Consider the following 27,004-nt stretch of genomic DNA (forward strand, 5'->3'; position numbering starts at 1 on the left):
TGGATACAGGACCAAACATTCAACAGTAGTTTTGCAATCAACTAGATAATGATAAATCCCATACTGAAAACTAACAGACTCCAGCTAGTGATTAAATAAAGCCTTTCCACACAACTTGTCCGGGTGAGAAGTGGGAATAGGTGTGTGTGGGAAGCTGGGAGTTTGAAGTTTGGGGAGTGCTTTTCCACTGCTTATAAGAGGCTCAGAGGGCTGAAATAATAGCCAGAGAAACTGATTCTGCAGAAACTGGCATACATCATGGGGAGGACTGGCCAGCAAACACCCCTTGCTGTTCTCTGCCTAGTAGCCGTGCTGTGTAATGCTGATGACTCATGTCTGAGTAAGTGAGGGTGAATGTCATTCCCCACCAGCCCTATGGACCTTCGGTCTGCAGAGATGCCTGTGAAGTCTGCTGAACTTGCACTGTCTGAGAGGCGAAGCATGGGGAGCATCCCCAGGACTAATGCTGTAGCTTTACAATATGATTTTACGTATGTGTAGACAGTAGAAAGCATGTTTCAGGTTCTGGGGTCTTTTTTCTGAAGAAATAGTTTCAGGGCAGTCTGTTCAGTGCCCTGATGCCGGTTGCTGGTGACACCCCAGATGCCATGGGAAGTGCCTGAGCAGAACGTGGTCACTGAGGCCTCTTCCAGAGAAGCCCTCCTGTGTCCTGCATCCCATCTCCTGCAGGCTGTCATGGTGATAATCCCTGAAGCAGAAGAGTATCTTGATGTAGCTTTTGGGTTTTTTGGGTTTTGGTTTCTGCTAAGAATGCATTTAATCCCTTTCCAAGCTTATTTTTTGCTCCTGTCACACCTCCTTTTTTTTATATAAATATCTTGCACTTTTTTCCGTTATTTTACAACCCTTTGTATCTTCTGGGCTAGAAACCCAGCAAGTATTGATCATTTTTGACATTATGTATTGAGTAAGGATTAGTCCAGGTGTGCCTTGGTGAGAGATTTCTGCTCACTTCTTTTCCCCTCAAGAAGTCTAAGAGACGTCAGCATATGCATTTTCTATGTTACTCCATAAATCAAAGACAAGAAAGTTACTGTGCAGCTGTTTTACAGAAGTCAGATACTTGTGCACTGGGAGGTGTGATGGGCTCCCCCAGTGCTGTTGTCAGACGGCAAAACTGAGCAATATAACTTGAAAAATCTGTCTCCCTCAGGGAGGTGAGTGGCTCCTCCACTCCCCAAAGACCTTCGGGAGACCTGGTCAATGTTCCACAGAAACCTCCAGGTGCACATCAGCAGAATAAAATCAATTCAGACACATTTTTTTCCCATGAGGAGTGTTTTACAGTCTCTATCCTTGGAGATTTTCAAGACAAAGTTACAAGCAACCTGGTCTGAGCTCAGCACTGATCCTGTTTTGAGCAGGAGCTTGGAGTAGAGACCTCTTGAGGTCCTTCCCAGCCTGAATTATACCCTGATCCTGTGGTCATGTAAAAAAGCCATTCCAGGTGGAGATCAGGCTAACCGGTGTCCTCTTTCCAGTTCTTTTTAAAACTCGTGGACTTATGTGTCCAATAAAGTATACTCTTTTCAGAAAGAAAACTCAAGATCTTTTTAGTAATAGCTGCACAACAGAAACTATGGGCTGTTAATTTTATTGTTTTACTGCACAGGAGAAATAAAGAGGTTACACAGGTTTTCTGGTCTCTACTTACTTAGGTGCTTTGTATTTTTCTGACAGATGTGCCAGACTTATTGTGTAGAAAAGGCGGATGTCTCCCAAAAAACCCGTCGTCTTGTCTCCTTTTTTGTTGCGTTTTCTATCATGTCTGGTCTTTTATATCATCTCTGTCATAAAATTTTATTTTGCTAACTAAAGGTACGCAAGTCTACAAGGATCCTTTAGTTAAAAAAAAAAAAAACAAACCACCAGCCAGAAAAGCTGCTTAGAGTTGAATTTAAATGATGGGATTTGGGGAACATGTGCTTCAGTCAGTCTCTTTAAACATAAGTAAGTGTCTGTGTATAAATTCTTGTGCACATCTCTATCTAAAAATAAACAACCTGAGAATAAGACCCATACCCAACTGAGATCTACCAAAGTATTGACAGCACTTTCCTTTCCCCATATTGATACAATTTTAAAACCACTAAAACAGTGACAACCTTGCCAGCAATCCTTGCCAGAACCTTCCTCTTCCAGTTCACCCATCAGTAATTAATTCTCGGTTTAATATGTACCTAGCAGAAAACCCGGCAGAAAACTGCCGGGAACTGTTAGCCAGAGGGGTTGTCCTGAGTGGCTGGTACACAATCTACCCCTGGGACTGCGCAGACCACGCCATGGCTGTGCTCTGTGAGATGGGCATGGACAGGGTCAGCTGGCTGGTAAGTGATGGACGTGGACAGGGCAGCCAGCTGGTAAGTGCCACCGGAGCAAAGGTGCGAGGCTGGCCTGGCCCCTGTGGGCGTGAATCTTCCTGCCCCTGCACCAGCCAGCAGAAAAAAGGGATCCAAAACATCTTGTTGGACATTGCAGGTCAGCTTTTTGACTGCGAAAGTCTGTGGGTCTTTAAACTAGAATATTTAATATCTGAAGAATAAAACACAGAAATAAATATCATCCTCCATTTTTTTTAAAATAAATTGTGTAAGGTTTTTTTGGTTTCAGTTAGAGCCAAAAAAATCCCAGACTTTTATTTTATGCTTTTCTTAATGGCACTGAAATGAGGAGCATTACATTTACAGAGTGAATTTCCAGAACTGTGCATACAGTGCTAGATTATCAAAGTAACTGTTGTCCTTAATCCTAATCACCATGCCATCATTTATTATGTTTAGTAGTTATTACTAACCCATAATCCAGAGGCGCAGGAGTATAGACTACTGCTCTATTTTATAGGATCCCTAGCAAATGCACACAAACAATCTTTTCCCCAGAAGTGGACTTTGTCATTTCATATACTGTAGCCTATATGACACTTGGACAGCCTCATGATAAAAATTACCTCATGTGAAAATCTCCCTGTCATTATTCACCTTGCAGTAAAGATGCTCTAATTGTTTTAGGCATAACTTTTCCTTTTCCTTCCCTATTAAGAGCCATCTGCCTTCTGAGCAGGTTTTCCAGAGACGAGCGGATGGCTCTGTGGAGTTCTTCCAAGACTGGAATTCATATAAAATGGGCTTTGGGAGCCAGCTGACTGAATTCTGACTCAGGAATGACAATGTTCACATGTTGACATCAGAGGGTAAAGAAACTGCTAACCTGTTTTCCTAACACTGTTTTCACTCGGCAGCAGGAACCGAAAATCGGTCCAAATGCAATGGCTCCTCAGCAGAGCCTGGCCAGTGAGATATGGAAGCAGCTGCATCCCCAGCCCCTTGCCTTCAGGCAGAACCTTTGAGGGAGAAAATGGATGTGGCTGCTATTTTGGCTGACTTGGTGGGGATTAAGGGCCGGAGCTGTAGCTGCACACAGTTGGTGCTCTGTGAATGACCCTCGCAGCAGCCAGAGCGTTTTCCCTCCACGTGTCCTGTAGCACATCCCAATCCACTGCTTTACTCCAAGACAAGGGAGAAAGATAATGGAGGAAGGCCCTAATTTCAGAGATAACAAGATAATCATAAAGATGGAACACCAAAATAATAATTACAAACAAAAGAAAAAACAAGATTTGACAAACTCTGTTTTTTCCCCAAAAAAGTAATCAGCTTTTCCTGGAAGTCTAGAGGCGAGGCAGGAGACTCAGGTAACATCCAGGAGCACTGATTTCAGTTGTGCTATGGATATTTAATGAGCTGAGGAGTGGCCATGAGCTAAACAGGAGTTAGGAATCTCTTCAGTAAAAAATAAGAATTCCTAAAGACCACAGAAATAGAAATACAGATTAAAAAAACATCCAACAAAGGGTTGGCATAAAGTGTCTATCATTGTTGTGATTAGGCAATAACGAGTTTTGCATTGACCTGAGAGACTTTGACACCAACCATCATTTTGCCTAATAAATGTCATTTGAAATCTTAGGGGAGACTGAAAATTACAAACTGATCCTCAGAAACTTCAGTGGTGGCAATGCAGGTAGGGAGGATCCAAGGGATAAACTGGAGCTTCCAGCAAGGCAGGGGTGATCTGCAGATGAAATGTTCTGTTATATAGTGGCAAGACATGAAATGCTTTTTGCATCATGCAAATTATCTTGTCTTGTCTGTCCTGTAAGGGACCGTGCAGGACCATTCATGGGCTGGCACCACCAGGGATGCTCAGAGCACAGGTAATAGAGCATGCAGCATAATCAGAGAGCCTCATGAAATACCACCCCAGAACATTACCAATGCTCCTGGGGTTACAAGTTCTCCTCAGACCAAGGTCACTAATGCTAAAGACTAAAAAGGCATAGCATAATTTAATAATACTCCCTGGAGACCTGTGAAGGCAAAGCTCTCACTCTATCAGGTATCCAGAATTAGTTATACTGACTAAGCTTTCTATTTGCAAAGGGAAACTTTGATGCAGCAACAGTTTGCTGAAGAGGGACCTGGATATGGAATTTATTGGACACTTAAAATAGCAACTGATAGCTGTTTTCATGTCTGGGTTTCCTAGCACTTCAGACAGGGCACTATCACATGCAGGTAACAGCAGCAAGAGAGAGACAAGACAGACCTAAATATCTTTGATCCCAGAGACCTTGCCACTAGTCCAAACTGCCTGCTCCACTCTCACTCAACAGATCCTCACCACCCTTGGCTGGAGGAAGGGGAGGTGTGAGAGCAGGGACTTTGCCCCGCTGCAGAGGACTGCACGTTCCTGGAAGGCCAGAGAGGGTGTGCAGGATGGACCAGCCATGGTGGTGGGGACAGGGCTCTAGTGAGACACAGAAGCTGGAGTTTTAACAGGACTTGTTGGTTTTCTCCACAGGGGATTCAGTGGTCAAACACAAAAATATGCCATTTTCAACCAAAGACTGTGATAAAAATGTGTACTCTAATAACTGCACTGTAACCCACAAAGGTGCCTGGTGGTACCACCAGTGCCACAACTCCAACCTCAATGGCTTTTACCGCCATGGAGCTCATTACAGTTTTGCAGATGGCATTAACTGGCAGACAGACAAAGGATGCAAATAGTCCTACCAGCCGTCAGAGATTAAATCCAGGCCAGTGTAGCCTGGCAGGAAGGCTGCATTTCGTCTGTGGATTTCAGGAAATTTTTCAGTGACACAGCTTGTTGCCATCAGAGCTGGATTTCAGCTGGGTTTTAGCTCTGTGCAGAACAACGGTCCAACTCCAGCGGGACTCAGTCCTTGGTCTTTAGTCCCAGCTCAGGTTAAAGGAAAAGAAAAAGTTTTCTTTCGAAGATTCATAAATGAGTATTTCTCCAAGATTCATTTATGTTGAAACAAGCAAAACAAAATAAATGTTTGATTAAAACTTTATACTATTCTGAGTAACAGAGTCACTCAGTAGTCCTACCAAGGCCACAACAGACATCAAATCAGCAAACAAAGTACTGGACTAAGCGGCCTGTTAGCCAAACAATTAACACTGAATCTGCACGTTCCTCTCCAGGCTCAGCTGAACACTGTCACTCTAGCCAATACTATTAAACAAGCCTGAAAAGATTTACAATAGAGAAACTACAATAGAGCCCAGCCCTGCAGGAAACCAGGGAAGTCTGTCCCTCAGCTGTCCTGAAAATCCAGTCCTTATTCTCCATATAAAAAAGTCCAGCATGTTTTTGCGGCTTGTATTGCACAATGGCTGGAGGGAGCCAAAAAACCTGGACTGGGATAAGTTATGCTTGACATGCAGCACTGCAGATAGCGGTGCCTGTTGTGAAAAATAGTTTCCTACTCTAAGCTCTGTGGCCGCTTAACTCTGCAAAGTCACTGGAGGCAAGTCAGGACAGCAAGAAAATCCCCCATGGGAGAGGAAGGAAGCAAATACTGTTATGCAGCGATCACTAAAAGATGGCACATTTGAGGCCTGAATGGGGATAATAGGAGAAGTATATGCAAAACCTTCACCAAGAACCAAGTAATTCACCTCATGCAGGTATAACTTCCAGTTGTCTGACTTTTGTCTGGTCCAACAACAGGCAAATTATTGGAAAAATTATCCTGCTGTTTAGCTCTTGCTGTCCTTGCCCGTTTGGTGTGCATACCTTTACCAGATGCCCTTGCAGTAAGAGCCTCCTTTGCCCCTTTCCTGAGCACATTCCTCATCCAACCAGTTGTGCCAGAGTGACCAGTCCCACCTATGTCTCCACAGCTCTGTACATGGGAAAATTACTATCAGCAAAGAAAAAAGGCTTGGGCATTGCCTTTCCACTCTTCAGGATTCATCTGAGCAGGGAGGGTGCAGAGCAGCTTCTGCCTGTCCTATAAATCACATCTCTGCTTTTCGCCCCTGCTCTCAGTGATTAATAGCTGCCAGCCTTTCACAGAGCAGAAGAGGCGTTACCAGAGATTATAAAGTAAGTTAAAAATGGAATGCAGCAGGAAATACCTTGTCGAAGCAGAGGCTGATAGAGAGGCTGGTAGGAAAGAAACCACTAAAATGAAATCCTTTTTGGGTACTCCGTCTCAATATATCACCATAAGGAGAGTTAAGCAAAGGCTCCCCAACACCAGCTCCTAGAGGAAACCAAGCAAATGCCAAACCAAATGTTCAGCAAGGGCATGCAGCTGTCCTAACTGGATCTTGAAATTAGGAAACCACTGTGCCCCAAAATCAGTTTATGGAAATGTGGGGAAGGAGCTGTAGATGCAGGTTCAAAGTGGATGCTCTGTGTTCATAAATCACTGCACTGCCTGGCTGCCCAGTACTGACATGCTACAGCCAGCACCAGCTATGAGAAAGGTTAGCTTTGCTCTGTCCAGCAGGAAGGGTCTGTGGGCACCAGTCAAGACCAGTGAAACCAGCAGCCTGAGCTCCTCACAGCCCCAAGCTTCCATTTAAGCTGCCCTGGGAAAGCAGAGAGTGAAACATTGTTCAGCAACACAGCATGTGAAACCCAGGGGTTGAGCGGGGGAAGTCTCGTCCCTTTGCTTCCCCACATTCCCCCTCCCTGGTGAGGACAACTGTCTTTAGAAACTCTACCAGTTACCTGTGCCTTTTTGGAGCCTCAGGAACTCCTTGGAACTGGTTTTGTAGTGAGGACAGGGGAAATGTGTGCTAAGGACAAGGGAAGTGTGCAGCACAGCTCTTAGCACTGAGGGGCTTGGGCACTCGAAGACACCCTGTGTTCACAAAACCCAGAAGCTGAAAGGGAAAACCAAGGGACATCTTTTGAAAAAGCTGCTATCTTAGCTTGGGCAAATGTTCCCACCACAGATACTAAGACTGGTTATGGGCTGAAGAAATTGTCCCTTGGAAATATAAGTGTTCATCAAGAAAAACCTGAAAACTGTTATTCGCATATAGTGCAGAGCTATAAATAGCACAGCCACAAAAGGCTAAGCCAGAAGAACATCTTTCCTTGCTGCTCTGGATTATAACCTACCCTTGCAGGCTGATACCACTCCTGTCCCAGCAAGGCAAGTCTCCAAAATGCATGGAAGCTCCCCTTGAGAATCCACAATGGTGTCAACTCTCAAGCAAGCTCTTATTTCACATCACTTAAAGTCAGATCTGTCAGAGTTCACCTCCCAGCTCCCCAGTGCCAACCGCCTGCCTTTCTTGCAGCCTTAGGAGTTGTGTGGCAATGTCCGTAGGATAGCACAGATCAGAGGAATGCAATGACTGGGGCTTGCTGCTGCTTGTTTTAGGTAGTTAGAGCTTTTGCAGCTTTCCCCATCCTCCCTGCAAAGCTCTAGCATCCTGGTGGCAGCAAAGCCCCAGGACCCCACCAGGAGCCAGGATTTCACCTACAATTTTGTATTAATCAGTGCTAAATCCCCTGTTGCGCACAGTTATGATGCTCCCACATGAACTTGTTGAGGCTATTCTGTCATTTGGTTGTGCCTTCTGGTTTGCTAAGCTTAATTTCTTGGGGATTTGCAGATCAGTTGAATTCTGGGGACATCACACTTGCCATTTATGTCTCTAGAGGTGAAATGATGGGTCACAGTGTTCAGAGGTGTTCCCCATTAACCCAATGCACTTAAAATTCTTGTTTTCTCAACCCCAAAATGATCCTGGACTTTTGAGACTCACAGGGGACATTTCCGAGGACTCAACAGAGAACCCACATAGAAAAAAGATTTGCAATGGTGTAAATGATCAGCCCTTTGCAATCTTCACTGGATCCTGGGCTGAGGAAAAGCAATTAAGAACATATTGATCACTGGGCCAATTTCAAAATCTTCCCTCAGGGGCCTGACCTAGTTTGGCCTAAGTTTTTTCATTGGCTGTTTCCCCCGGCTCCACAAGGACACTGCTGCATCCACAAAGGACACTGCTGCTCTCCTCGGATGGAAGAGAGCATCTCTGGTGACAACTCCAGGTGTCCTCCAGGCTGGATGGAGCCCACAGCTGGTAACACATAAGGGGATGCATCAGTGCTGCAGATACATCAGAGCTGCCTCCACAACAGGAGTTCTCAGCCCAACCCAGAGCTGGCCACCCCACTAATGGAGCAACTGGGAAAAGCTGGGCAAATGAATTATTTTTTCTTTTTTTTTGGCAGGACAGATTTAGCCTGGAGCCCTTGAGAGACTGTAATGATGGGGTTAATCTGTAAGGCCAGTTTTGCCATTGCTTTTTGGAGTTATTTACCAAGGGAAGCAGCTGAGGGAAGCAGCTTTTGCCTCCAGAGAGTTGGAACAAGGTGTTGCAGCCATTTCCAGGCACAGAGCACAGGATATAAGGCACTGGGCAGGAGAAGGCTTCTCAGTGCTAGGGGACGGCTCTTCATCTCCACCTGCCCCACAGGGCAGACACAAGTCCGTCCTAGATGGGCAGCACAGGCTGTACAGATAAGAGAAGAGGGGTACACAAGTCCCCAGTTACCCTATAGCTGCCCTGCATAGAACTCTCCCTCCCTAGCAGCTCAGAGGTACCTGCTCATCCTTTTTCTCTTTCCTTCTGAGAGGCTGAAGAAAGAAGGTGCTCTCGTTTTGCCCCAAGAATTGCATGCACAGTGCTTGCCACGAATGAGACACTTTTTCCCACGTAAAGCAAAAGCCAAACTTGAATGCAACCAGCCTGATCACAATCCCTCTGATTGCCCTGCACTTTTTTTCATATGGGGCAGGAAAGTAAGGTATGCATTTCCCTGCCAGAACTGGTTGACAGGAATGACAATAATCACAACATCTATTGAATTATTATTTTATATGCATGAATATATGAATATGTATAAGAATGTGTATATGCCTGTGCATATGTATGGGCTATTTGGGGGGACACAGAATTTAAAGTGACAACCAAATACTTATCCCTCCCCTGCCTTCTCCCATTTGCTTAACCTTAAAGTATGCTGCCATATATCATTGGAATTTGGGATGTTAAAGGGACCTGATGATAGAAGCGAGTGCTTGAGGGGGAGCTATATTCTGCCTCTGATATACTGATAGCTCAGAAAGGCTCCAAGAAATCACAGTCTCCTCTGAAATGGGATGCAACAATAAGGAGAAAAAACCTTAAATTCTACCCTCTGCTAAAATTCATAAATTGTACAGGCTCTGCGTCTGAAGGTAACATGGGGGTCAACCTTGATGAGGCAGGTTGGACCTCTAGTAATGCTGCCACAGATGAGCAAAGCACAGGGCTTAGCAGCAGCAAAGCAAACCAGAAATCCTGCTCTCTATTACAATGAACAGGGACTGGAGAAAAAAAAAACAGGTGGGGAAAAAAATAATCAAACATGCTCCACCCACCTAATCTTGCCTGGATACACAGAGTTTTAACTCTGTATCAGTCATGGGTCATGTACAAACTTAACCCCCTGTTTGAAGTGTTGCAAAGTGACGCTGGGCTGACTGGCAGACAGACCACTGGAGCATGAGCCAGGCTGTGCAATTTCCTTTCTGCCAGTGGCCCCAGCTGACCCTGGGCTTTTTGTCTCCCAGTGCCTCAGTTTCCCTGTCTATGCTGTAAGCTCTGCTCTTTGTAAAGGGCCACTAGCAGGCAGGATGAGGGGAGCTGTCTGCACTTAGCTAAACCTATGGTTTTGCTGGTTCATTTCCTCTAGAAATACAATATGGGAGGGGACAGGCATCCAAAATTTGCAGGGGACGGAGGCGAGGCAGGCTGGGGCAGCTGGGCAGGAACTTTCCCATCAGACTTGTGGGAAGTGGCTTATCTGGGAAACAGCTTGAGACCCAGCCAGAGTCCCAGACCTGAGAGCAGGCAGTGGGCAAGCGCAGAGGTGGAGCTTACACTGAGGGTTTTTTTGTTAGGTATAAAAAGCTTAGATGGGTCAATGCTAACCTCAGCGCCTGGGACGTGGATGACTGGAGCTGTGCAGAGAGTGGAGAGCAGTGCCGGTCATGGGGAGGGCAGCCCCAACCCTCCTGGCCCTGCTCAGCCTAACAGCAACTATTTGCAATGCCCAGGACACCTGCCCAGGTGAGTGGGGCACAAATCCTACTGCCATCCCACTGAGACAGCCTATTTCATCTCCCCCCATAACACAAGGAGCTTGGGGCAGGGGGGGAGCTTTTTTCCTTCTATGCATTTTTTAATTCAGCTGCAAGTGGGAGGAGGGTAGGGGGGAGGATGAAGTCTCAGCAGCCACTTTATAAAACTGATGGCTCCAACCAAAGATGTAGTATCCTCCACCACTCACCAGTGGGATCTTCAGGAACAGGCCATCCAAGTGGAGGTTTTCCATCCTGGTTAAGGGTTTTTGTTCATGGTGTCTTGGCCCAGTTACTAAAGGATGCAGAGCAATACAAAGGATCAGTCAAGTGCTTGCGGGGTGCCAGGCACCCTGGCAGCTTGGGGACGCTGCACAACACAGCTTTCTGTCTATATTCCTCGGGAAGGTGATAGGGGTGATTTCAAACTGACCTGGTATGAGGAAATTTGAACCTTTACTGTCCACAGACCCATCAATGTCGCTTTGCTGTCAATAGCCCCCCAGGGCACGTCTCAGCTTTTGTTTTATTAAGATACAGTATATTTGTCATGCATGTAATGTCATCTGTAACAGCCTCCTCTCCCACTGAACTCCCCTGAAGCCAGAGAGATTCAGTGTCTAGCTCCTCTAATATGTGAGATCCTCAATGCTGTCTGTTAATCCATACAACACCTCCAAACTCCCACCCTCATTGCTTTTGCTTGCACTATTCCTGAACTCCAGAGGGTTCGATTTCCTCTCCAAGACATTCAGAGCCTTAATAATCTCCATGAAGACTATCTTCATTTCCTCAGAGGTGAGAATAGTGGGACTGGACAACGCTGACCGGCTCGCCGTTCTCCAAGGATGCCCAGGGATCCCAGGTGCCTCTGGCCCAAAAGGAGAACCAGGTCTCCCAGGAACAAAAGGTGAGGCACCAAAAGGCAGTGATGAACACAGTGATATGAGATGGCTTTGTTGCTTTGGGTAGGGGAAGCAAGCTGAGGCTGGAGCAGTGGCTGGCCTGGCACAGGCTCCTGTGAGCAGCTGGAGAGTCGAATAGGAGCGGAAAACACCCCATCTAGAGATGTGCTGGTAGACATGGAGTCATCTTCTTTTTTTCCTGAGTCCTGTCACAAGTCTGAAGTGGTCCTGGGATGTGAAGTGTCATAACTCACTTGTTTCTTCTACATTAAAAACATCTCTTCATTTTCTGAGTCTTTATGGAATAGTTTGGGTGGCAGGGAGGCTGCTATGCTCCTGCATGTCTACCGGGGAACAGTTTGGGAACTGTACTGGCACCCCCTACCCCAGGAAGCAAGGGAGATGGGGGTCCTTCAGGGTTTTCATAGCCAGCTCATAGAGAAGGTGAATCACATTAGGAGAGGGAGCAGATCCACTGCCGCAAAATCCATGGACTGGCTCCAAGATGTGCAAAGCTCATAGGATTTCATACATGAACTACAAATTAGGACTTACACTGGCTGTACCAGTGTAGTGTAGCTTCAACAGAAGAAAAGGAGTAAGATATGTTGCAAGATTGAATCTAATTAACAAAACCCATCTTCCTTGTTTCTGCGAAAGCCAAGGTGCAGCTGCCCGGGCTTCTGTATCATTTCCCCTCTGGTCAGTTTACAATGTGCACATACAAACTGAGTCTTTCCTTGCAGGAGAAATGGGAGCCCAGGGACTCCCTGGGAAAGCAGGACCACCTGGTGCAAAAGGTAATGCATAACATATTCAGCTCTAATCCATAAATCTACCTAAGTTCAGGACATGCATTGGGATACCTGTTCTACAGAGATAAACTGTAAAGCTGGTCATAGTCCAAGAAACAGCCCTGAAGTAGCATAAGCAAAGCAGGATTTGGGGGTATGGATCTTGCATGGCATGAGTACTAGAAACAGTGTCCTTGAGTGGGACCACATCAAAGAGGAAGATACTACTCTTCTTGAAGTTCCCCACTGACCCTTAGCAGCCCCCTAAAATCAGATGTCTCCCCATTCTCCACTCCTACCCTAATCTGCCTCCACTACGACAAACCTGCCCAAATGCCCCCCCCTCTCTGAGGAGCTTTGGGGTGGTTCGGCCAGGAGGCCTGATGCAGAGATACAATGATGAGTGCTTCCAGCAGCCTCCAGGCCTGGACTCAGCATGCAGTGCCATTGTAGCCCACTTGACCAAAGGGATCAAACAACCAGGAAACAGCTGGCATAGGGAGAAGCAAGGAGGAAATAGGGGTTTCTTTGCAATGGGATGAGCCTGAAAAGAGGAAGATGTCTGCTGAGAAATCAGCTTTCACTCCATCCAGTCTGTGCTTAAGGTCTTCAGCAGGATCTGTGTGCTGCAGACATTGGAGAAGTGTCTCTTCTAAAGAAACCAGTTTCCAGCACAAGGTGGCACCCAGGAACTGAGGACTGGTGCACTGACTAGCTGGGAAAACAGCCCCTTTGCATGCTGAATATGTAGCTATTTCCTGCCTAAAGACTTCAGCTGAAACCCCAGCAGGAGATGGATGAACCCACTGAAAAAGAAGCTAGTGCCCAGAATCTCACAGGTCCTTGACTGAAAACAAAAAGCCCCCACAAAAAGTCACTGAGAAGGAGCTGTGAATCCCCCATACACCCTAGCAGCCAAAGCAGCAGTTCTCTCCCCGCCCCGCCCCCGCCCCCCGCCCCCCCCCCCCCCCCCCCCCGCCCCCTCTCTCTCTCCCCTGTGTCTTGCTCTTCCTGCTGTTCCTGAGAGATGCTGCTGATCAAGACAGCAGCCAGGCTGGAGTGGCAGCACTAGCTGGGACACTCAGCAGAGTACTGTGGGAGCCACAGTAATTCACTCGCATTGAGTCATCTGTGATGAGCATTTTCCTCTTGAGCATTTTCCTCGTTTCTTGCAGGAGCAGCTGGAGAGCCTGGCTTCCCAGGACCAAAAGGTAAATCATGCTGCACTGAATTTATCATGTGAGCTGGTTTAGTTAAACTTCCATCCTGTGCTGTCCGGAACAACGCACCAGGTGGGAGCAACTATAAAGAAAAGTACCCCACCAGGTACTGGATGGGGCTGTTTGGTGACAGTTGTGCCCCATTGTAGGCTCAGCCCCGGTCTGGGTGGTGTGAGCAGCTCCTCTCCCAAACCAGCTGTTCAGCAGCAGGGGCTGCCCCCAGCTCAGGTGCCTCATGCTGCTGTGCAGCACCATCAGCTACAGAAACCGCAGGGCTTCACACACCCCAGCCTGAGGGACCAGCCAGATTTGGGCAGACCTCTGACCTTCCCATGCTATGGCAAAAGGCAGAGGCTCAGATGAAACTCAGTCACTGCTAGTGCCAGAGGAACATGTCTCTCTACCAGCACTAGCAATAGTGTAGAGGGAAAAACAAGGTTGGGTGGTTTTTTTTTCTGATGCCATCATCCTGCATGTGAGGGGCACTGGTAGGTGTCGCTGAGCTGAGCACTGTCTGCGCTGCGGCTTCCCTCACTGGAGTTTGGCTTGTAATAGCTGGGGGCCAAGCGCTGCTGATCTGATGGCTAGTTCAGCACATTTGCTCCAGCTGCTCCCAAACCACTGACTAAAGCCCTCTGCCAGCAGCACCCAGTCCCCGGGGCTTTTGACCCTGCCTTCCTGCAGGTGCATTTCCTCCTCTTTCCCACGCCCACCTCCTCCTGTCCCACGTGTGCCAATGGGACTCACTGGCAATGTTGGTGCCCAACTCCGTGGACTGGCCGGTAACAGGCAGAGCAGCCAGGTCCAACAGAGACACATCTTGTGTCAGTCTTGCCGTTTGGACCTCCCAGCCCCAAATCAGATGTTAGGGGAAAATATATCATGCTGGGTCCAACAGCCCAAGAGAGGCAAGGCTGCTACTCCTTGTGCATCTATAATGTGTCGCACCACCCTGGCAGCCACCCCGTGTGCCTGCCAGGTGACCTGGAGAGATGATCCCAGTGACTGAGGGTGCTGGGTGTCACTGCTGTAATTACAGGATTCTGTGACTTGGGTTCCCACCTGCTATTGTCCCTCTGTGCTCTCCTGGGTCTGTGGACATGGGCCTTTGATGGGCTTGTGGGTCTCCTCTGGTGGGCCCAGGAGCAGCCAGGGCAGAACATATATTGAGTTACTCCTCCTGCCTGGTTTCTCTGTGCCTCTGTTGTGTGCACAGATGAGCTAAACACTTCCCCTAACATCACAGCCCTCTACCAGTGCAGTAAGATTTGTCTTGAAAAGCAAATGATGCCAAGTGCTGGAGGAGGGGAGGGCAGGGTGTGGAAGGTGAAGAGCAATTGTTGGTGTTGTTTGTCCAACAGGAACGAAAGGAGAGCCTGGATTTCCAGAAACATGGGGTGAGTTTCATCCTAGGTCCTTCATGCCACCGTTGGCTTTGCACAGCAGATGATGGTGGACTCCCTGCACCAGAAGTCAAGACAGGGCAGCAATAAAAACAAATTCAGAGTGACACGTGAAGGATGGAGTAAGGAAATATCACTGTTAAAACATTTGCTTCTCACAGCCACCTGCAGCTTCTCTGTCTACTCTGTAATCCAGACAGGCCAGGAAAGTCATGTCCTCTGAGCACTACTTGAGTCACCTGCCCTCTGTGTGTCCTGGAGGTGGTCTGTCTTAGTTTTTGAGAGACTCAGTGTCCTGGTTTCCAAGATGAAACCACTAGAAACACCTCTATAGACATGCTGCTACTTCAAAGGCAGTTATACCACCATGCTTGCAGTGGCAAGTTCAGTAGATGTAGAGGTCACGTGTGTGATAGTGCTCAGATTAACTTAATCATTAAAAAAAAAAAAAGAAAGAAAACAAACAAGCTTCAGTTGACCCATCTGTCTCCATGAGCTAAAGCCTAAGCAGAGCTACAACCTGCTCTGGCTACACTTGCTTGCCATAGGGCCACAGTCACATGCAGAGGCTCGGGCAGATCAGAGCTGCTGTAACACCTGGAAGAGACAGACTGGGATGCCACTGAACTGTCCCCTTGCTGCCCCAGGCACTCCTCTGCCCTTTTATGTTTCCTGGTCATGTAGAAACATTTGACTAATAAGGATCAGGCCAAGTCCAGGACCACCCTGCGTTAGGAAGGACACCCATGCCCACAAGACAGCCTGGCACAGCTGTGTGTCCATTCATCAAATACAGCACACTCAAACACCTGCACCACCAGCACCATGGGCCCAGATCATATCCCAGGGCTTTCCCCTATGAAAGTCACAGACACAGCTGTAAGCTGGGATGTCTGATAGGGACGGTTCCAGTCAGTCCTTCAGCATCTGTGAATCTGAGCTTCTGTCACCAGGTGTGGTTTTTGGGATGAAAAATAAATTTATACATAATATATATGTATGAGAAGGTGCCCATCTCCCCTGTGACATAAGGATTCGGAAACTGCAGTGGGTTTTGGCTCCCAGTAGGTGTGCGCCAGAGTCCTGAAGGGCAAAGAGCCAGCTGGGAGGCTGAAGGGCTCAAAGCCTCCAGCTAAGCGCATGAAGCTGATGTGCTCCCCGGATGCAGTGAGCACATTATAACTCTTTCCACTTGCTCTCTTTCCCTGGTTTGCACAGAAGCCAGAAACTGCCAAGAGCTGATCGGTAAAGGGAAAATCCTGAGCGGCTGGTACACCATCTACCCCCAAGGCTGCAATGCCACCACTGTCTTCTGTGACATGGATACGGATGGCGGAGGATGGATTGTGAGTAGGATGAGGAGAAGGAGGTTTCTATGTCCCTACAGTGATTTTTGTTAAGGCTGCAAAGGATGGCACCAAAATAGAAACAAAGAGGGAGGAAAACACAAACTGAGGGGACAGCTGAGGTTCATGTCAGCAAGCCTGGGTGAATCCCTGTGGATGCAGGGGCTTCTCCTGGGAGATGTCTCTGGGAGCAGGCTGAGCACCACAGACCCACTCCCTGCTTAAACCAGTGAAGCATTTCCTCCTCTTTTCCAAGGGCAGATGGAGGAGATCTGTGAGCGAGGGATTCCCCTGGGATTTGGTCCCCAGAGACCCGCAGGAGTGTCCTGATGCAGGGGGAGCATTTGCTGTGGGCGGGCTGTGCCCCCCGGCCACTGCGGATGCTCTTGGGGGCGGGGGGATGGGGAGGCCTGGCAGGGCTGAGGCTGTCCTTTCCTGCAGGTTTTTCAGAGGCGCTGGGATGGGTCAGTGAACTTCTTGCGAGATTGGGACTCATACAAACGAGGCTTTGGCAACCAGCTGACAGAGTTCTGGCTGGGGAATGACAACATCCACTTCCTCACCTCGCTGGGTAAGGTCTATCTCCAGCCTGGGCTGTGGCCCTGGGAGTCCCCTGCATCACACTTGGTCATTAAAGGACTCTGAACTTCTTGCATCCAGCTGAGGCCCCAACAGTTAATCCTAAACAGCATGCAGGCTCTTGCAGCCCATTGCACACAGGGAATTGCACTCTAAAAAAAGGAAAACTAGGAGCCAGAGAAGAGAATGAGCTGACTGCATGACCTATGCTGGAGATAGGCTAACACATCTTCCTACTAGGACTGGTTGTGATAGCAGTCATCTTGTTCACACTCAGCCTTGGAGTCACAGTTGTGTGCAGGACTCCTGGGTGTGTAACTCTCAGTGCCCATGACCACCCAACATCGGATCAGAAAAGGTGCTTCACAAGAAAGCCATCACAGGTACAGGAGATTCTGCAGGAATTTCAAATAAATCATAATCTCTCAAGTAGTGGAAGCTCCTCTCAACTTAGCTTAGGGCTCCTTAAACCCTCCACCCTGAAATCCAGGTGCGTACTCACCATCAGCCCTGCAGCACTGCTGTCCACCTTCTCTTCTAGGACCCTGTGAACTCCGCATTGACCTGAGAGACTTTGAAAACAACTACTATTTTGCCAAGTACGCTTCATTCAGAGTTTTAGCAGAGACTGAGAAATACAAACTGGTTCTAGGAGACTTCCTTGGGGGAAACGCCGGTAAGTTAGCAGCAGCTCACTGGGAAAGGCTGTTTTCTAGCGCCTTTCAGGAGTGTTCAGCATTTATAGTGCAGAGCTGTATCATGCAAACTCCTTGTACCACCTACATTTTGGGTCAATTTTTTAAAAATGGACATGGTACCCCAGGTGCTGAGTGACCTCTGGGTGCAGGGAAGGACAGGGACACCCATCACCCACAGAGTATGACCCAGACCTACAAGCCCAGCCAGATGGTTTAGCAGCAAATGTGGAGCCTGGTCCTGAGCAGCACCTCATCCAACGTAACCTCCCCAACAGCTCTGCAGCAGCTGGGCCAAGTTCTGCTTTCAATTACATTGGAAGGATATATTTGCCCGCAGGGTTTGGCATTTTCAGGGCTGGGGTGCTGTTCAATACTTGCAGCATCAACACTGCAACCTCTTAATTGCCTGATGTTTTGTTTTCTTTAAAAAGCAAACAAATCCTCTGCAAAATTCAATACCCCTCTTGCAGGAATGAGCGAAACCAACACCTGAGATAGCAGTGCTCTGGGTTTATGTGGCTTTGTACACTGCAACTCTGTCTGACAGTCCAGATCTAGGTATGTCTGCAGAAAAATCTGAGCACTGCAAGAGAAGAGACACCCTTGTAACTGCGAGTAGAATCTGGCCCATTTGATTCACAGGCATGGATAAGTTCTCCATGTGTTGTAGCAGTCCTAACAGAGCTCAGGATACTCCTTTTCTCCAGGACCAAGGAGGAAACCTGGGCAACCAAGAGAACAGCAGGATTTATGAAATCTGCCTTGCATCCAGCAAGGCCTACTGATGCCCTGCAGTGGTGCACAGACACATTAGGTTCCCTTTTGTGCTCCCTATTGCAGTAACTGTGAATGTGTACTCTCTGCAGGAGACTCTTTATCATACCACAAGGACATGCCATTTTCAACAACAGACCAGGACAACGACATGAGCTCCTTTAACTGTGCAACAGAATACAAGGGAGCATGGTGGTACAATGACTGCCATTACTCCAACCTCAATGGGATGTACTGGCTGGGCGTTCACGGGAGCTATGCTGATGGCATAAACTGGAAGACGGGCAAAGAATATCATTACTCCCATAAGCAAACGGAAATGAAATTCAGGCCAGTTTGACTTGGCAAGAGGGTGTCTGACTAGCACTAACATGTGCCACTCAACAGACACAAAACATAATGTTGTTTGAGGGTAAAATTGGACCAGGAAGGATATTACAGGCTGTGCCTTCAGCCTAGAGCAGACTTTTAGAGACCAGAAATTGGTGCTGGTTTGAGCTCCAGACTCTCACCCTGGACTATTTCCAGCAGCCCCACAGATGCTGACTTAGCCTGAGCACTTTTTTCTGAGAAGTGTGTTACCTTGATTTAAAGACCAAGTGATGGTGAGGCTACTGCATCTCAGTAAAGCTCTCAGGTATTATTACCCTAAATGGTAGTTGCTGGTAATTTTCAGTCTAATCCACATATATAAAGCCTCCAGTGTTCTTGCAGCCTCTTTTTCTGTTGGACCCAAGAGCTATCTGACAGGCACTGAATTCTCGAGCCCACCTCTCTCCCTGCAGGCTGTGATGGAGCCACAATGTAGACCAGCATGGAAATGACTGAGCTTCCAGCACAGGGCTGTCAGCACTGCCATCTCCCTCCCCACTGCCTCACACAACAGGCGTGACCTCAGGTGGGACCTCAGCTCCTGGAACCACACTAGTGCTGCCCAGCAATTCCCACCACAACACAGCTGCAGCTGGGCCCAGAGCCAGCTTCAGCCACTCCTCCAGGGCATGTTTCTAGATCTCATTCCTCAGCCACTGTGGACCAAGAGCTGGATACAAAATAGTCTGTCCAGCAACATGTGTCCAAGACACTACAGTAGTCCCAAGTCAAGCCTTGCACAAGTGGACATCACGTAAATCACCAGCAGGTACCAGTATCTTCCATTTCATCTTTTTTCCAGTAGCATTTGAAGATAGGCTATCTCCTGGTGGATAAAGGCAGTTCATCCAGTTTGTGTGATGTTTTATTTGACTATTAGCAGAACTGGTTAAAGGGTCTCTTCTTCCTGGACTCCTCCCCACAGCTGACGCAGGGGAGGAGAGCCTAGTGCTAACTGCTCGCTGCAGGGACAGACCAGAGTCAGTGGAAGCAGAGTATTTATTTCTGTTATGTTCCTAATGATCCCAGGTTTATCACACTACGTATTGCACAGATGGGTAGCAAGGGAATGTCCAGCCCTACAAAACTGAATCCAAACCTTGTGGGTGAGAAAAGCAAAGAGGCCACTCACACAGCACATCACAGCAGGTCAATGATGTGCTAAGAAATAAACCTGAGGTTTTAAGTCTCCCTATTCATTAGGTCCTGTCCCTGCTCACTTCTTCTTTTCAGGTACATGAGAAAGTGCATGTCTGAACAGAGGAGCACACACTGAAAGTCCCATAGTCACTTCCCCATCATCAGGAGCTCTGGGTTTTTTTTCTCCTACTCCCAGTCAGATTGACGTGCCCTCAGCAGGAGCAGGAGCAAGGTGCCACAGCGTCCAGCTGTGTCTCACCCAATGAGCCACTGATGCTGTTGTCCATGAGCAGCTTCTCGGAGAGGCCCAAGGTGCTGCCACAGACAGTTCTGCAGAACCACAGACTCCTCTGCAGAGATGTACAAGCTGGTGCTGACATCCTCAGCTTTAACCTAGCTAAAAGTGCTGAATCCCCTTTCTCTGTTCTCCTCTATCTTCTCCACTTACTACACAGAAACCTTCAACATTTAAATTTAGTCTGTGAAGGACACTGATGTTAGAGGGATTAAGAGCACATCAAGAACAGTTTACCCAAGCCCATCTAGTCAATATTCCCAGACTGCCACCTGACTCCATAAGGAAAATATTCAGGTATGACAAGCCATCACCAGTGGTAGGTGAGGTGGTTTGGACCTGGCTGCAGAGTGAAATTCTCCTGCGTTCCCTAAGCTGGCATAGTGAGCATAGGCTGGCACTCCATCCCCTCCAGCATGAGCCCCAGCCACTGCAAGGGAAGAAAATGCTCCCTATGCTGATACAGACATGTGGGGCAGAGGGTCTTTGGGCTTGATGGTCCATCCCAGGCACCATGCCTGCAGCAGTCACAGAGAGGGCTTGCGCTGACTCCAGCCAGGAAGAACTGAACCACTAAGGTCAGGATCCAGTTCCCTAGATACATACACATACTACCAGCCCAGAGCTCCCACCTCTCCTCAACAGAAGGGTTCCCACTCCTCCTTCAGCTCTCACACCTGACCAGTGGGGGGAAGAGGCAGGGAACAGACTTGAGATGTCCTAAAGGAATATACTCCCCAAACTGTCAGGATACCATCCAGTCCGTCTTGCTTTCCATCCTCTTGCCAAGGCTCCCCAGAAGAAAAGCAGAATAGCCCCAGCCAATCTGTGACTGATCCTGGCCACTGCTCATCTCAGGGCTTTTTCTCTGTGCCCTGGAAAGCTCACGGATCAGGTTTGCATTTTGCATTAGAAAACTCTCTTCTGCTCATTAGCAGAGCTGGAAAGGGCCAACCCTGAAGCTTAGAAATGGCAATGTCCCTGGAGCTTCTCCAGACATTTCCCTTGATGCAAATAATGACAATTGAGGCTGAGGAGTCACCAGAGGAGCAGGGTGGGCCAGGCTATGGGGTGTGGGGAGAAGACCTGGTTTCTGCCATATCAGGGAGCCTGGATGAGAGGCTGGAAGCATCTCTGATGGCTTGTTGATGCATAGCCATCTGGAAGCAAAAGCGGGGCCAAACTAGTCCTCTCAGGTCCCACCCAAGCCAGCCTCCTGGCCAGGTCAGGGCTGCCTCCACTGCATTGTCTGGGACATGGGAAGACCCAGCAGTCCAAACCACCCATGGGATTATTGCCAGCCTCCAAGGGCTGCATAAAGGCTCTTTCCAGGGAGGAACACAGCACTTTCACCATGTGCAAGTGCACAGAGATTTCACAGCTGTAAATCTGAAAGCTGATTGACTTCACAAAACCAGACTTCAGAAGGAAAGGTCTTCTTCCTACCTAACACTGATGACTATCTTGTGAGGAGCTCAGAGAACTGAGCTTCAGCATTGCTCTATGGTTTGTATTTGGATGCAGCAGACCCAGTGGTCCTGGCATAGTGAACACCTTCCTCTGATTTTCTGAGGTGTCCTTGCGAGAGGGTCGCATCTGAAGAGTAACTAATGCCATGTATGACTAGCATAAAACAAGCTGCAGCTGGGGAAGGGAAATCATTTCACTGTGGTTTGGTCCTTTTGGCTTATGGGCTGCTGGGGTGGAAAAGATGAATCCAACACACTTTGCACTATGCTTGTGCTGCTGCTGTTACCTTGTGCCCACCCAACCGAAGTGAAGGGGTGACTTCAGACACCAGCTGACCCTGCCACAAACCGAGGGCACAGGGGGGCAATGGATTCAAAATACCACTCTCTCATAGGTAATACTCTTCTGTAAATTACTTTTAACTAAAGGTTTCTTATGCCAGCTATGCTGATAGAGCATAAAGCTGTTTGTTTAGTTGTGTTTGGTGCCTATGCTTGGAAACACAGCATTTCGGCAGCACCACTCAGCAGACCCAGGATGATGAAACACAGCAGCCAGGGCTGATGTGGAAAAGAACCACTAGGCTTTATTCCCAAATGGCATTTATAAAAACAAACAAATGAAGACGCAATGGAGGATGCAGGAACGCATGGCCCGTGGGGCGCAGCATGGCCAGGTCCATGCCATCAGCACCTGCGGAGCAAGCAGCCAACAGAGGGAAGAGAGGCAGAGGAGGTAGCTACTGGTCAGGTCCAGCAACAGCGAGCCTGCTGCACCACCCATCATCACAGTTGCTTCAGTTCAGTGCCAGGACTCCAAGACATGAAATTCAACCACTGACCTGGACTTTGCCTCACACTGGCGTGGGAAAGCCAGACCCTGCGCTCCCAGCACAGGGTCTCGTACCTGGAGGGCATCTCGGCAGGTTTCCCATGCTCACCTCTCCCTCCAATTCTGACCAGTGAAGAGAAACTCTTGGTCCACGAGATGCACCAGACAATTTCCCAGACCACTGCTGTTCTCTGCAGACTCCCAACCTTGGCTTTTCTAGTCCACATGGTGCCTGCAGACAGTCTCAGTCCCACCTACCCCTGCAGCAGGCACAAAGGTCCTTCTAGCAAGGACCTGAGATCCAGCATGTGCCCTCACCATGACAGGGGATGGGGCACATGGCAAGCCCAGAAGAAACACAGTTCTGATCCATCACAGCTCAGACTGTGCTGGCTAATGCTATCCTCTGTGCTCTGCGCAGAAAATATCCCCCTGCCCCGGATCTGTTTAATCCTTCAGCAGGCTTCTTACCCCCAAGCAGATAAATAAAACCAAAAGATCTTCCTTCATACCACAGCATCACCAAAGTATACACAACTCCACAGGACTTTTCTACTGCGTCCCACCCCACGGTTGTTTTTCTGCAGGACCAGAGTCAGATGTACAGCTGGAGGAAGGATCAGGTACCACCACCAGCACCAAGGTACCACCTTGCGCCAAGCCTTGCTGGTCCTGGGAGGAGGGTGGCCAGCAAGGGAGCAGCCCTACAGGGAAGTGACCCTAGACACCTTCACCCCATAACAGGCCATTTGAGGGATTGGGATGTTGAGGGATCTTCCTAAAGTCTACTCTTGTGCAGGGGGGGCAGAGGAAGAACAGACTTCAGCTTGGCAGACCAGTCAGCATGAGGAAGGCTGGGGAAAGGCTTTGTGAAAGCAATGCATCTAGCCTGGTGCCATTCAGTGCATTTCATGCCAGCTCCCAATTCCTTATGATCCCTGATAAAAACGCACCGTGCTCCTCCACTACATCTCTGTCCCAGCACACCACTGACACTCCCTTGTGCAGGCACCACAGCACAGAGATGTTGGGCTATATATGACACCAAATCCGGCTCCAAGAGCTTGAGATGAGGCCCCCAGGTAGGTCTACCACTATGTGTGAGAACAGCCTTCAAGCTGTAGGTTGAAAGCCCATTGGGCTAAACACTGTACAAATACTTTTTGGTGGACAGATGAATGATCCTTGCTCCAAGAGCTTACATTCCACAAGAACAGAACCACAGCTCCACCACTATACACACATTACACCTATTTACACCCACAAACATTTTGGTCCCAGCAGAACACGTCTTTCAGACCAATGGCCCAGCAATCAGCTGATCTGTGGGCAGGGACTTGACTGCTCACCTATTTCTCTTAATTTGCAATGCCAGACCACTTCTAGTCATTATTCTTTCCACCTCTGGTTTGGATCTGCAGACCCAGCACCCTCCTCTGGCCCACAGAAGAAAACACGGTATGAAAACAAAGTCCTTTCCTGGATGCCTGAGCCCTGGGTCCCATGAGGGTGTCCCACATTGCCAAGGAAGCGATGGGTGCTGGGCCAGACAGAGAAATAGGTGAGATGCTGGATGATGCTGGACACAGCTCTCCCCCGTTTCGGCCTCACAAACTGTTAGCACTGTGCTCGTTGCTGTGTTTGCAGCGGGATGAGAAGGGCGGAGGCAGACCCTTCCATCTTTGAGCCTCAGTCGAGGGCGGCGGGCAGAAATCCAGACTGCTGTGATGCTGGGACACGTGTCTGACAAAGCTTTTCTGAGAGGAGATATTAGTCGGTTAGTTCGTCTCTCGATAAGGCACACCCTCCCCATCGCCTCAGCCGGCGCAGGTCGGCACCCCATGGGTGGCCCTGGCTGACTCTCCAAAACCTTGCTGGATGCCTCCATGCCTGGGTGCACCCCAAGCACGATGCCAGGAGATCCAACCAGAGACCTCACAGAGCATACGTGTTCCTGCAAGGCTGCCAGATGGGTGCTTTAAGGCTTTGAAATATAAGGTGACCCCGAGGCTCATCAAGCACCCCAAAGCCCCTCTCCGTCACACTGCACAGACCCCAGCCCCACGAGAAGCGATTTCCCAAGGCCATAGGGATGGAGAAGGGGAAGGCCCTGGGGCCAGGGGGCACAGGGAAGCAGGAGAGGACAATGTTTCTGTCGGGGATTTGGAAAGCATCCTCAAGGGAATTCAGGTCCCTCCAGGATCATTTGCTTTTAACAAGCAAACAGACAAGGCTGCTCAGTGTCCTAATTACATCTGTTAAAAACCTTAGCTAGGAAAAATACACCCTTGGTAAGTCCCTTCTTCATTTTCAACCATATTTTCCATCCAAGAAATTAGAGACCAAGACTATGATTAAATAAACACCAGTGCATCACTTAGCTTTTCCCTTCCCCACCTTCCTTCTTCAGTCCTGACCCCCCAGACAGTTACAGTGTGGGCGACTCTCTGCCAAGCCTCACAGGAGGCAGGCAGCTCAGCCCGAAAGCTGATTGTTCCTCCTAGGCTCCAGGCTCTCTGCGACATCCTCCAACTCATCCAGGATTTCGGAGAAAGACGGCCTCTTAAATGCTTCCACCTGGAATGAGAAGGGAAAGCTGAAGAGGACACCCCGGTGCTCTGCAGCAGCTCTGACGGCTCCCCCAAGGCTGGGCAACGGCAGCCATCCATCATTAGCACTGGTCTGGGTCACACGCCTGCTGGTGGAGCTTTCTGGCATCTGCATTTGGTGATCCAGGCCCGGGCCGCTGCAAACGAGCAGCCGCAGGACAGGTCCCATGGTGTGGTACAGCTTAAGCAAAGGCAGCGAGATGCTGAAAACCACCCTGACATACCTAGACCTGGACAGGGTGTGGGAACTGCTCATCCCAAAGCCCACCCAAAGAGTGCAGGGGCAGGCGTTGTGCAGGGGAAGGCTGCAGGTAGGTATCAGGAGGGAGATGTATCATTCCCTGAGCTTCTTCATGACAGTCAGGATCTAACTGTCTTGTCTCCCTGATGCAGCTCATCCTCAGTGGGCTGTAACGCCCCAGCCCTCCCAGTGCCACCGGGGTTTACCCAAAGTGAGGGACATGGCCTGGGGCACCCCTATCCCACACCCTCACCGTGCCATCCTGGGGCTGCCCTTTGTGCCTGACCCCGTGGAGCCAGCCTGGGGAGCTGCACCAGAAACTCCCCAAATCTGCACATCGCACAAGGGCAGAGAATAACAGCCCCAAGAGCCATTTCTGGCAGAAGCCCGTTATTATATCAACTTGCATTAAGAAGCTGCCTGTCAGAGATACAAGATCTGAACACACATAAATCTAAGCCAGTTGCTGACATGAATCACTCCTCTGATTCAGGGCAAGTTATTCACACGTCCTCAGAACCCATGCAAGGATTTACTTCCATTTGCTGCCTTGAGCTCCTAGCAATTAGATGCATTATGATCACCCAGCTTCTCCACTCTCTGCCTGATTACTGCCTTTGTTTTTCTGTTCCTTTCAGAGATTAACTCGAATCCTTGCTTTCTCTCTGCTTTGCCTCCCGAGGCTTGGGGAGCATGGGGAGGCCCCCCAGCTTTCACCATTACATTTTACGCTAAAGCAAGAAAGGTTGGAGAACCATGCTCTGATGATATCTGTAACACCAGGGCTGGTAACAGCCGAGGCACTGCCCTCCAGAAAGGATCAGCTGGGTGCCTCTGCCTGCAGCCTGGCTTAAGGAGGGATTGGACATCATCACCAACTTGCTTCCCACGATGGGGGTCGACATGCAAGGGAACAGGCAGCACCTTGGGATGCTTCAGGCTGTAATACACAAACTAAACACTTCTCCTAGGGGCAAAACTGCATGGTGGATGAAAGCATACTACTGGCCCAGGAAGATCTGATCACTTCAGAGCTCAAGTGCAGAGCCCTGTGTGCTAGCACTGAGAGCAGCAGGTTCAAGCTCTTCAGGGTTCACAACAATTTTGGTCTTTGTCATACAATTGTGATACAAATCCAATAAAACCAAAGGAGAAAAAAAAAAACAAAAGCCCAAGCAAGAATCTCACCCAACAGCAGCTAGCAGCAAGGTCCATCGCCCGCTTGGGGCATTCGCTGATCATCCCTTGGAAGGCAGCAACATCCAAGCCATAATCCTGTGAGGAAGGGGGAAGAGTATGTAGAAGAGACTTCAGCTATAAAGTCCTTTAAAAGCTCTTCATCTTTCTCAAGGTGTTAAAGCACAAAATGCTTGTGGTTTAAAGCTTTTAGGGTCTCCATCACATCACAGCTATTTTACTGATGGCTATGCAAAGGTACTGGGGCAATATCAGCTCTAGCAGGACTGCACAGATGGTAAATCATTAGCAGAGCTGGGAGACTGCAGCATCCTTCTGCTTGCTCTGTGCTATCCCTGCGGGGCAGTATGTGTCCTCCTGGAAAAGCTCATACTAAGGCAACAAGAGCCACAAAGGCAGAAACCAGTAGAGGAACCAGCACCAGGTGCTGAGCAGTGGCTGCCAAGGACAGGAACTGCAGATAGTCTGGTCTTCCAACAGCAACTGAGAGTCAAAGGGGTCCAGCCAGCTGTTTCCATAACTACAGCTTTGTCCCTCCAGACTTCAGAGTCTCTGATATGTAATTCTCCTTCATCTTTGAACACAGATGGGGCGTTAGTTCCTGTTCAGTCTCACAGAAACATGAAATAATCTCTGGTCACTGC

At 48.7% G+C, this 27,004-nt stretch overlaps 1 protein-coding gene across 3 annotated transcripts in view; it reads right to left on the reverse strand.

Moving 5' to 3' along the window:
* Window positions 1-22,972: 22,972 nt before the first annotated feature.
* The window catches only part of LOC142418222 (dual specificity testis-specific protein kinase 1-like), a 41,627-nt gene continuing 37,595 nt past the window's right edge, over window positions 22,973-27,004 (reverse strand). For 2 of the 3 annotated variants that reach the window (XM_075519767.1, XM_075519766.1), the window contains exons 8-9: window positions 26,352-26,438; window positions 22,973-24,890 (exon numbers count right to left, since the gene is read on the reverse strand). In XM_075519767.1, coding sequence (XP_075375882.1) covers window positions 24,789-24,890; window positions 26,352-26,438 — 189 coding nt within the window. In that variant the 3' untranslated portion in view covers window positions 22,973-24,788. The remainder of the gene's footprint in view (window positions 24,891-26,351; window positions 26,439-27,004) is intronic. The other variant, XM_075519768.1, reaches the window with a different exon arrangement.

Source organism: Mycteria americana, chromosome 17 (genome assembly GCF_035582795.1).
Source record: "Mycteria americana isolate JAX WOST 10 ecotype Jacksonville Zoo and Gardens chromosome 17, USCA_MyAme_1.0, whole genome shotgun sequence".
In the NCBI taxonomy this organism is placed as follows: Eukaryota; Metazoa; Chordata; class Aves; order Ciconiiformes; family Ciconiidae; genus Mycteria; species Mycteria americana.